The sequence below is a fragment of the Terrapene carolina genome, unplaced genomic scaffold, assembly GCF_002925995.2.
Source record: "Terrapene carolina triunguis isolate 2854851 unplaced genomic scaffold, T_m_triunguis-2.0 Scaffold836, whole genome shotgun sequence".
Taxonomy (NCBI): Eukaryota; Metazoa; Chordata; order Testudines; family Emydidae; genus Terrapene; species Terrapene triunguis.
In genome coordinates this window covers 3,278,550-3,290,516 of record NW_020665187.1, presented here as the reverse complement: position 1 = coordinate 3,290,516, position 11,967 = coordinate 3,278,550, and the positions used below count along the sequence as shown (strand labels likewise).

At 48.8% G+C, this 11,967-nt stretch overlaps 1 protein-coding gene across 3 annotated transcripts; it reads right to left on the bottom strand.

Moving 5' to 3' along the window:
• Positions 1-11,306, bottom strand: LOC112119659 (keratin, type II cytoskeletal 5-like). 3 transcript variants are annotated; one of them, XM_026660766.1, is made up of 10 exons: positions 10,773-11,306; positions 9,480-9,694; positions 3,062-3,122; positions 2,513-2,608; positions 2,098-2,262; positions 1,743-1,868; positions 933-1,153; positions 408-442; positions 213-296; positions 1-164 (listed from the first exon to the last, which is right to left on the bottom strand). In XM_026660766.1, the coding sequence occupies exons 1-10, from the start codon at positions 11,304-11,306 to the stop codon at positions 1-3; spliced, it is 1,701 nt and encodes a 566-aa protein (XP_026516551.1). The 3 variants fall into 3 exon arrangements, with proteins under 3 accessions (XP_026516551.1, XP_026516552.1, XP_026516550.1); XM_026660767.1 differs by having other exon boundaries at positions 261-296; XM_026660765.1 differs by having other exon boundaries at positions 1-296.
• Between the last annotated feature and the right edge of the window lie 661 nt (positions 11,307-11,967).

The window sequence follows — 11,967 nt, the reverse complement described above, 5'->3', positions numbered from 1 at the left end:
TTAGCTTTTGTAGCTTCTTTTGGTGGAAGAGGTAGTTGAGACGAATTTCACGCTAGAGCTGCTTCCGCCTCCGAGGCTCAATCCGCCGATGGCTCTTCCGCTTCCAGAGCTGAAGTTGCTTCCTCCAACACAGAGCCCACCTCCCATGCCAAGACTGCTTCCACCTCCAACGCAGACACCGCTTCCACCTCCCATGCCAAGACTGCTTCCACCTCCAATGCAGACACCACTTCCACTTCCCATGCCGAGACCGCTTCTGCTTCCATACCCACCTCCAACAGTTGAGGAGACCACAGCTGCAAAAAGAAAGCACCGTGTGTTTAGATCTCATTGGATGGTGGCCACTGAGTGGCAAATGGAGACTAAAGCAAGGCAGTTTATACAATATATGTATTCAAGTGACTTACAAATATTCACTGCACCAACACCTTCTCCACACAGCCTGTTAGGGAAGAGAAGAGAGGAAAGTAAGAATTCAAGTGATGTCCATTGACGGGAGCTGGTTGAAAAAAGCAGAAACTTTTCCATGAATTTTTTCATCAAGTCGTTGAAATTTTGTGCGGAAAACAGACACTTTCCAGGAAAATTTTCAGTTAGCCAGAAACCCCAGTTTTCCAACTAAAAAAAAAGTTTTGACAGAAGCCTTTTGACCAGCCTTCAGGGGTTTTTTTTTGGACATTTCAAAAAATCAAAACCTCTCTACACACTGGCTGACAAACAGAAAAATAATTTCATAAAATATTTTTTAAAAATTGCTAATATATTTCATCCAAATTTCAAAACTTTTTGACCAAGTTTTTCATTAACATTTCAATTGATTCCAGCATAAAGAGAAGTTGCTTCGGGGGGGGGAGTTTTCAGAAACGCTGAGCACCTGCAGTTCCCATTGACCTCATTAAAATCCGGACATGAATGTGCTGCATTTCACCCACCTGCTCTCCTCTCCTTCCAGCAGCTTCCTATAGGTGGCGATCTCGATATCCAGCGCTAGCTTGACGTTCATCAGCTCCTGGTACTCCCGCAGCTGACGCGCCAAATCTCCCTTGGCCTTCTGCAGGGCTTCCTCCAGCTCAGCCAGTTTACCCTGGGCATCCTTGAGGGCCAGTTCACCGCGCTCCTCGGCCTCGGCAATGGCCGCTTGCAGGTTGGCGCACTGTGGAAGAGAAGAACATCGATCTAAACTTCCATAGGAAACATCAAACCGTTCTGGCTTCCTAGTACGCAATTGCCTGATCCGGCCTGGGTGCAGATCACGCTGGAATAATCTATGAGCATCTCATCTCGTCCCATCAACTTTTCTACAGTTTGGAACAGATCATCAGCTGGTGTAACTCTTCTTAGCTCCATTAACTTTAGCAGAACGTGGCTGATTGACACCACTGAAAATTTGGCCCTCTGTGTTTCAATCTAACATGTTTGCAATCATTTCCAGGGGTTGCAATGGGGGAAACATTAGAGAGAGTATCATGCAGCTTAACCCTTTGAAGTCCAGATTGCCAGCTGGCGTAAAGCGCATTGACTTCCTTGACGCTGAGGTTCTGGCCCTATATTATTTATTCATTTGATGTATAAGTAGAAAAATCTGGTCAAATCCTAGTGGCATTTTTACTTTGAGACCAAAGGGGCCAAATTCAGTTCTGGTGCAGCAGAAATCAAGGGGGTTGCGTTTGCATCCATCTTGGGCTAAGGCTTGGAACTGCGATAATGAAGCACCCGCCCACAAAATCCCCTCCTGTGTTTACCTGTCTTTTCACATTGTCAATTTCATTCCGCAGTCTCTGGACGATTCGGGTCAGCTCTGAGATCTCATGTTTGGTGTTGCGGAGGTCATCCCCGTGTCTGCCAGCGGTAACCTGCAGCTCTTCATACTGCCGGACACAAAGAGACACATAAATCACGTTAAAGTCCATCCTCTTTGGGGCAGGCGTTGCGTGTTATTATGTGTGTGCGGTGTCTAGCACAATTGGTCACCACCTAATCCCTGATTGGTACCTCTGACTGCTCAGCGACACAAATCAGGAAGCACAATAATAGTGACATACAACCGAACGTGCAGCGAATTGGAACTCAACCCTCTGTTGGTGTGTGGTGACTCACCTTAGTTTGGTACCAAGATTCAGCCTCAGCTCGGCTCCTGTTAGCGATCTCCTCGTACTGCGCTTTGACTTCAGCAATGATGCCGTCCAGGTCCAGGTCTCGGTTGTTGTCCATAGACAGAACGACGGAGGTGTTGGAGACCTGCGTCTGCATCTGAGCCAGTTCCTGCAATTCATGCCAATATTCGGGTGAACTGTGAGTCAAAGAGACTTCTCCTCATTGGTAGACAACTGAACTTTTCACTGTGCATCATACGCAGAGGCTACAGCCTAAGGTAAGGGGTTGTCACTCCAACAACTGTCAGGAATGGTCAAGACAGTCCATGTCATTGCAAAAAAAGCTTCAGAATTTTGGACGTCACTGGGAAAACTAATTTGAAACCCGCTGAAAGAGACCTCAGGCTGCTAACACTTACCTCTTCGTACAGGGCTCTCAGGAAATTGATCTCATCAGTCAGGGAGTCCACCTTGGCAGCCAGCTCCACCTTGTTCATGTAGGCACTGTCCACATCCTGAAAGACAGTAATGGATTGAAATGAGCAAAGCACTTTCCTTACCAGGCCAGCAACATGATTAGCTCCAAACTCATTTTCTAGAGGAGAATAAATGTAAAGGATTTTCTAATGGCTGTTAATAGTGTTGTGGCTGAAGGGCTGATCTGAGAGGTCTTGTGGTTAAAACATTGGACTGATGCTCTGAAGAGCTAGGCTCAATTCCAGGTGTGCCACAGATTCCCTATGTAAAGTTGGACAAGCCCCTTAGATCTGCCTGTGCTGCAGTTCCACAGGGCTGATAATCCTCCCTTTCTCCCACCCTTTGTCTGTCTTCTCTATCGCAAGCTCTTTGGGGCAAGGTCTGCCTCTCATTCTGTGTCTGTACAGCGCCTTGCACCACGGTGCCCGGATCTCTAGGTGTTGCTGAAAGACAAGCAATAATAAGGCTTGCATTATACAAACAACACTCACCTTCTTGAGGGTCACAAAGTCATTCTCGGCAGTTGTGCGCTTGTTGATTTCATCTTCGTACCTAATGGAACGGGGCAGAGGGAACGTTTGTGTAGGCAAGTAACCGACCAAGATAATTGCAGCCTGTTAGAATAAACTTCCCCGAGAGCATTTTGTGTGCGTGCTAATCTCAGCTGTCACCAGGATCTGAATTTTAGTTTTCAGGATAACTCAGGCAATGATCCGTGTGTCTACGCTAAACCAGTTAAAACTCAGTGGCTCTCAACCTTTCCAGACAACTGTACCCCTTTCAGGAGTCTGATTTGTCTTGCGTACCCCCAAGTTGCACCTCACTTAAAAACCACTTGCTTACAAAACCAGACATTAAAATACAAAGGTGTCCCAGCAATGAAAAATTGATGACTTTCTCATTTTTCCCATATAATTATACAACAAATCAACTGGAGTATAAATATTGTTCTTACATTTCAGTGTATAGTATATAGAGCAGTATATACAAGTCATTGTCTGTATGAAATTTTAGTTTGTACTGACTTCGCTAGTGCTTTTGATGTAGCCTGGGGTAAAACTAGGCACATATCTAGATGAATACCCCCTGGAGTACATGTAGAACTACTGCTCTAGATAAAACCTTCTGTTCTTTTTCTCTCTTCCTGGCAGTCAGTCATTCTCACTGCTTCTTCCCTTACAGTTTAAGGATGCAGTCTCCCAAAGTCTAATGCCCGGGAGTTATTTTACTCAGACCAATAAATGCATTCATAATTCTTTGTCTATTCTGCACCTAACTTGTCATCTACAAAATACTGTTATCCTGGACCTCTTGTCTCTTCACTCTATAGAGAGATTTTTAACTGTCCAATTAACCATGGGAAAGTGATATAATCCATATATTATAAGATAAAACAACGAGGCTTCCATGTGGCACCTTAGAGACTAAAATTTATTTGGGCATAAGCTTTCGTGGGCTAAAACCCACTTCATCAGATGCATGGAGTGGAAAACCTTATACCCAAATACATTTGTTAGTCTCTGAGGCCTGGTCTACACTAGGCTTTTATGTCGACTTTAGCGCCGTTATATCGAATTAACCCTGCACCCGTCCACACCAGGAAGCCATTTAGTTCGACATAAAGCTCTCTTTAAATCGATTTCTGTAATCCTCCCCAACGAGAGGAGTAGCGCTAAATTCGACATGGCCATATCGAATTAGGCTAGGTGTGGATGGAAATCGACGTTAATAGCTCCGGGAGCTATCCCACAGTGCACCACTCTGTTGACGCTCTGGACAGCAGTCCGAGCTCGGATGCTCTGACCAGCCACACCCCCGGGAAAATTTGAATTCATTTTCATTTTCCTGTCTGGGCAGTTTGAATCTCAGTTCCTCTTTGGACATCGAGGGGAGCTCAGTAGCAGTGGCAACTATGCAGAGCTCTCCAGCAGAGATGGCCGTGCAATCCAATAGAAAGAGGGCCCCAGCATGGACTGATCGGGAAGTCTTGGATCTCATCGCAGTGTGGGGCGATGAGTCCGTGCTTTCAGAGCTGCGCTCCAAAAGAAGGAATGCTAAGATCTACGAGAAGATCTCCAAAGCCATGGCAGAGAGAGGCTACAGCCGGGATGCAACGCAGTGCCGCGTGAAAATCAAGGAGCTGAGACAAGGCTACCAAAAAACCAAAGAGGCTAACGGACGCTCCGGATCCCAGCCCCACACATCCCGTTTCTACGAGGCACTGCATTCCATCCTGGGAGCGGCCGCCACCACTACCCCACCCCTGACCGTGGACTCCGAGGATGGGATCATGTCGGACATGACAGCGGACGGGGAAGAGGAGGAAGGAGATGAGGAGGACGAGGCAGTCGACAGCGCTGGCACCGCTGATTTCCCCGACAGCCAGGAGCTCTTCATCACCCTTACCGAGATCCCGTACCAACCGTCCCCATCCCTTACCCCGGACACAGAATCAGGGGACGGATCAAGCAGTAAGTGCTGTAAACATGTAAACATTTATTTAAAACAGAACGGTAATATTTATACTATTAACAATGTATATTTATAAAAGTGCTGTAAACTAGTAAAAAAATAATCAGGTACAAAACAGGAATATTTACAAAGGTAACAAATGGGTTTTGCATGATTTCTCTGTCTTAGGCTCTTCTCAATTTAGTCCCAAGTATTTTAAAAAAATTTCACAATGTCCGTTACTACATGATTCCCAGGCCCAAGACGCTCCACTCCAAAGTCCCAGTGCACCTACGCGAAAATCCGGTCAATGTGGCCGGGGATCGACGAGAAATCCTCGTAGGAGAACTCCTCGTAGGTCTCGTGGAGGTAGAGCTCAAGCCTGTTGATCAGGTTCCGGGGTAGGGCGATCTTAGTGGGCCCTCCGTGGTAGCAGACATGTCCCCTCCATGCCACAATCAGGTACTCGGGGATCATGGCCCGACATAGCATGGCGGCATACGGCCCCGGTTTCTGCATGCTTTCCCGCAGCATGCGTTCTCTCTGGGTGTCCGGGATCCTCAGGAGGGTGATGTCGCTCATGACGCCCTGCTTTGAATTAGGGAGGGGACTGTTAGTATTGGGACTGCTTTACAGCCACGCGGTGGAGGGAGAGGGGCAGCATACAGGGATCTTTCCCTGGGACAGCCGCGAGGGGGTGGGACAGGGGCAGAGTTGATGCTGTCCTGATTGCTGGCAGCAGAGACTGGCATTGCTTTCAATGTGAAAGGAGGCCAGTGCTACTGCTGGAGTTTTAAGCAGCCACAAGTCTGCGGCTTACCATTATTGCCCGCTCCAGAAGTTCAGGTCTCCAGCCACAGTTCTCTGAACACTCCAAGACCTCCGCAAGTCCACAGGCACTGAAGGCGACGGCCGAAAATTCGACCTTGTCCTGAGTGCGCATGTGAGAGGTTCAGTGCATGGTCTTGTTCACAGAGAAAGACTAGGTTCTTTGTATACAATTTCATTTATCTGTCTCAGGAATTCACTCCCTTTTTAAAATTCACACAGACACATCTGCGACTGTCTCCCAACCCAGCCTGTCAGCACACTCCCAGAGGCTAGCGCAGATTAGGCGGAGGAAGAAGAAGACGCGTGAAGACATGTTCACAGAACTAATGGGCTGCTCCCGAGCCCAGGCAGCCCAGCAGACACAGTGGAGGGAGAACTTGTCACAAATGCACCGAGCAGTCATGGAACGGGAGGAGAGGTGGCGTCAGGAGGACCAACAGGCTACTGAAAAGCTGCTTGGACTAATGAGGGAGCAAACGGACACGCTCCGGCGCCTTGTGGATGTTCTGCAAGACCGGAGGCAGGAGGACAGAGCCCCGCTGCAGTCTATCTGTAACCGCCCTCACCCGCCACCAAGTCCCACACCACCCTCACCCAAAGTCCAAAGAAGGAGGGGCGGCAAGGGCCGTTAAAACTTTCAATCAACCCCTGCAGACTGCTCTAGCAGTAGAAGGCTGACATTCCCCAAAATTTCATAAGTCCTTTCCTACCCACCTCACACAAGCCCCCGTCCAAGTTTCACCCCCCACGTTTCATGTCTGGTTCGCAATAAAATGTTTGTTTCTGTTCATTACTGTTTCAGTCAGGTTCTTTTGAGGGAGAGTCTGTCTGGAGGGGGGGAAGGGGCTTGGTAATTGGACAGGACAGTCACCTTTAGCAGGGTACAGAGGCGGTGTCAGGTCCAGCATCAGGACACATACACAGTGCAGTCACTGGTTACCCTGGTCAGTCTGGGAGGTGCTTTTCATGTTTTTGGGGGGGGGGGTTGCTCTGTGACTTTGTGGCGGGGGAGGGCAGTTACAGATCTTATGCAGCGGTCCTTATCCTGGCTCACAGATCCACGCAGCAGGGGATCTGTAACCCTACCCCCCCTGCCAGAAAGTCACATAGCCGACACATACACACAGTCCCCCCCAGGAGTGCTGGCAGGCTCCATTGAAATAACCAGTCCACCAGTGCGGAGCCTGTCATTCCGGGAGTTTAGAAGTATCATTTGCATCAGAACACTAAACCCGCCCCCCGCCACAGTCTGCGTCCCCGGTTTAAAATATTCCCGCGAAAACAGCAATACAGACAACGGTGTTCATTAAAAAATCGAAATGATTTTATTTTTTGGGAAGGGGAAGGGGGTGAAGGTTGTATGTAACTGGAGAGGATAGTCAAAATGGACTGGGTAAAGAAACGGGGGCAGGTTCAGCTTTTCTGTCCACAAACTGAAAAGTCACTGGTTGCCCTGCTCACTCAGGAACCTAGCTTTCAAAGCCTCCCGGATGCACAGGGCGTCCCGCTGGGATCTTCTAATGGCCCGGCTGTCTGGCTGGACGTAATCAGCAGCCAGGCTATTTGCCTCTAGCTCCCACCCCGCCATAAAGGTCTCCCCCTTGCTCTCACACAGATTGTGGAGCACACAGCAAGCTGCAATAACGATGGGGATATTGGTTTCACTGAGATCACAGCGAGTGAGTAAGCTTCTCCATCTCCCTTTGAGACGGCCAAAAGCACACTCCACCACCATTCTGCACTTGCTCAGACGGTAGTTGAACAGTTCTTTTTCTGTGTCCAGGGCGCCAGTATAGGGCTTCATGAGCCAGGGCATTAGCGGGTAGGCTGGGTCCCCGAGGATGACTGTAGGCATCTCCACATCCCCAAGAGTTATTTTGTGGTCTGGGAAGTAAATACCTTCCTGCAGCCGTCTAAACAGACCAGAGTTCCTGAACACGCGAGCGTCATGAACCTTGCCCGGCCATCCGACGTAGATGTTTGTAAACCGTCCCCGATGGTCCACCAGTGCTTGCAGCACCATTGAAAAGTAGCCCTTTCTATTGATGTACTGGCTGGCCTGGTGGTCCGGTCCCAGGATAGGGATGTGAGTCCCATCGATAGCCCCTCCGCAGTTTGGAAATCCCATCGCGGCAAAGCCATCTATGATGACCTGCGCGTTTCCCAGGGTCACTACCTTTGGGAGCAGTACCTTGACGATTGCCTTGGCTACTTGCATGACAACAACCCCCACGGTAGATTTGCCCACACCAAAGTGGTTCGCGACTGACCGGTAGCTGTCCGGCGTTGCAAGCTTCCAGAGGGCTATGGCCACTCGCTTCTGGACAGTGAGGGCTGCTCGCATGCGGGTGTCCTTGCGCTTCAGGGCAGGGGACAGCAACTCACAAAGTTCGAGGAAAGTCCCCTTCCGCATGCGAAAGTTTCGCAGCCACTGGGATTCATCCCAGACCTGAAGCACTATACGGTCCCACCAGTCCGTGCTTGTTTCCCGGGCCCAGAATCGCCGTTCAACAAAATCCACATGCCCCATTGCCAACGTCATGTCCTGGGCGCTGGGGCTCGTGGTTTCTGACAGCTCTGTGCCACTCTCCGACTTCAGGCTCTCACGGCGGTGCCGTAGCCTCCTCGCCCGATTTCTCTGCATCTGCCTCAGGGAAAGGTGTATGATAAGCTGCGAGGTGTTGAGAACGGCCACAAGTGCAGCGATGGTCGCAGCGTGATCCATGATCGCAGTGCTGTGGCGTCCGCGCTGTCACTGACCAGAAAAGTGCGCGAACTGATTTCCCGCCGGCGCTTTCATGGAGGGAGGGAGGGCGTTAGTGACGGACGGATGACGACAAATTTTTTTTACCCAGAAGGCATTGGCGGCTCGACCCAGAATTCCGATGGGCAGCGGGGACTGCGGGAACTGTGGGATAGCTGCCCACAGTGCACCGCTTCCAATATCGACGCTCGCCCCGTTAGTGTGGACTCACAAAGTCGAATTACTGTCCTTAGTGTGTCCTTAGTGTGGACACACACGTTCGACTTTGCAATATCGATTCCACATATTCGATTTAAGTAAAATCGAATTACCCTCGTAGTGTAGACATACCCTGAGGCTACGTCTTCACTACCCGCCGATCCGGCGGGTAGCAATCGGTTTATCGGGGATCGACTTACCGCGTCTCGTGAGGACGCGGTAAAATCGATCCCTGATCGCTCTGCCGTCGACTCCGGAAATCCACCTCGACAAGAGGCGGCAGCGGAGTCGGCGGCAGCGCGGCAGCGGTCGGCTTTCCCCCGTCCTCACCGCCAGGTAAGCCGACCTAAAATACGCAACTTCAGCTACGGTATTCACGTAGCTGAAGTTGCGTATCTTAGGTCGGAACCCTGCTGTAGTGTAGACCTAGCCTAAGGTGCCACAAGGACTCCTCGTTGTTTTTGCTGATACAGATTAACACAGCTACCCCTCTGAAAACTATCACATTATAAGATGTATCTCTCTAGTAAACTTGCAATTGGTGATTTGTTAGTCTTGTCCCTTCCTTATCAGACTGATATTACAGGGCGGATGTACTATATATTTTTTTATTTAAACACCCCTGATACTGTGGTGATGGGGAGCAGCTAGAGAGATGGACCTACCTGTTCTTGAAATCCTCCACCACGTTTTGCATATTGTTCACCTCCCCTTCAAGTCTTCCTCTCTCATTCATCAGGTTGTTCAGCTGCCTCCTGAGATTACCGATGTAATTTTCAAAGAAGGGCTCAATGTTGTTTTTCACGGTTTTTTGTCCCTGTTCCTGCAGCAGGCTCCATTTGGTTTCCAGCACCCTATTTTGCTGCTCGAGGAATCGGACCTGAAAAGCACGAGGATCCAGAAGATGCTAAAATGGTTCCATAAAAGTCCATAAAAGTATTAAAATAATATGGGTCATCCAGGTTAACTCCCATGCATGTTTAGGGTCCAATCCTGCCAGGTACTGAGCACTTCCTGAGAGATGCTGAGTACCCTCCACTCTCACTGAGCTCCTACGAACTAGTGGGCAAGACTGGCAAGGAAGATAGTCAGGGCCAGATCGTCAGCTGGTGTAAATGGGTGTAGCAAATTTGACTTCAAGGATCTTGCCCATATTGTAATCTAATTAGAAGCTGATTCCCCTGTTCCTTATACCATATTCCTCCCCACTGAACAATCATGACAAGATAGCTATGAAATCTTATATCCTCCCCATGTACACGTGTGCAAAGTGGTTTTCAAATTATACCAGGACAGATTGGTTGCATTTTGCACACATTTTGCAGAGGTGCAAATGATGACATGTGGGACAAGGCAGGAAAAAAATAATCCCTTAAGTGGAAAATAAATCTAAAATATTTATTACTGGGCTGAGTACAAAAAAGTCCACAAGACAGTTTAACATTTGCTTTGACCACAAATGCATGCTGATTGGTCAACAAGAACGTCAAGGTTTTTGTTATGCTCCTGTTTCTGCTTGTTCTGGCAAATCTGATGCAACCAACAAAGAGATGAACAGGATGCTGTCAGGTAGGTAAGTCCTCAAAATACCTTCACTTTAAAAGAACCACCTAAATGTAATCGCATTGTTTCAGTGTTACCTTTCCAACTTAACAAGAAAATTCAAGTCTGGAGGTCTGGTTCCCTGATAGCTTAAATGGGCAGGGCTCCATTGACTGGCCATTTGACAGCTCATTGATTCATAACACAAGATGATAGTCAGTAACAGCCTTTACAGGCCAGATGCTGATGTCAACTGCAGTGGACTGATAGATCTGCCCCAAATGAGTGGGGTTATGCCAGATTCGCCCCCCCGGCTCTGTTTGTGGATGAATAGACAATGCTGATAAGGAAATGCAATTGTTTTTCCTCCCCACTGAACAATCAGGACAAGATATCTATGAAATCTTATATCTCACCTTGTCGATGAAGGAGGCGAATTGGTTGTTGAGGGTCTTGATTTGCTCCTTCTCCTCTTTACGCACCCTCTGGATGGTGGGGTCGATTTCCAAGTTGAGAGGTGTTAGAAGGCTCTGGTTGATGGTCACTTCCTGGATCCCGCCAGGTGGGCAAACAGGGAACCCAGGGCCAACTCTTCCGCCACCAAACCCAGCGCCAGCTAACCCATAGCCACCGCCTGCTCCGCCACCGAAACCGAATCCGCAGCCAGCGCCACCAGCAAAACCAACTGGGCCTGGAGCGCCACACAGAAAGCCACCACTGCTTCCAGCCATGGAGATTCTTTTAGATCCACCTAGGTTGTAGAGGCTTCTGCTGCCAAAGCAACTGCCACCGCCAACCACCCTTCCAGCACCAGCGCCAGCACCGCAACCTCCGGCCCGGGATACAGAACATGAGCTGTAGCTGGTGCGGCAGCTGTTTGGGATGATGGCAGAAGAGGCACTGAAGCCCTGTTTTCCGCTCTGGAACCTTACAGTGGATTGGCGAGACATTGTAGCTGGTCTGGGTACAATGGAAGTAATGGAAGGAAGGAAGGAGTGAGGTTTCTGGAGAACAGAACAGAACACAGAAGAGAAGGATGAACCTCTGTTCTTCAAGGGCGGAGGCTACCTCTTTTATTTGCTTCAGGAACTGGGATTGGCTTCATGATGTGAATTATCTTCCTGATTAATTGGGCTTGGTATGCCCTGCAGCGTTCTGAATAGTGAGGTCACTCCACCTACATGCCCCGTCTAATGAAATAGTTGCATTTCTGAGCAACATTCCCGTCGTTTGGAAATAACTGTCGCCTTTTGGCCTCTGCGTGGGCAACCAGAAAGGCAGTGTCAAAGAGTTCACGGCGTGTGCTAGTCATTTGGGGCCCAGAGAACAAACTGCTGACATGTCTCGCTAGGACACTGCTTGTTCAGCCCTTATGCTTTGCCATTTCCAAGCCTAGTCCCTGCCCTCCCGTCTCTACCTGTATTATTCAAGGCACAAAGCTAGCATTTTATAAGAGACATTTATAAGATTTAAATTTATTTATAAGATAAATAATATGGTCAATATGCAAAATGGGTTTCCCCCAGTCACTGCAGCAGAGACAGAGAATAAAAAACGTTCTGTTCTAGATGTTTTAACCCTTTCGTTTTCCATGAGACTTAGGGTATGTCT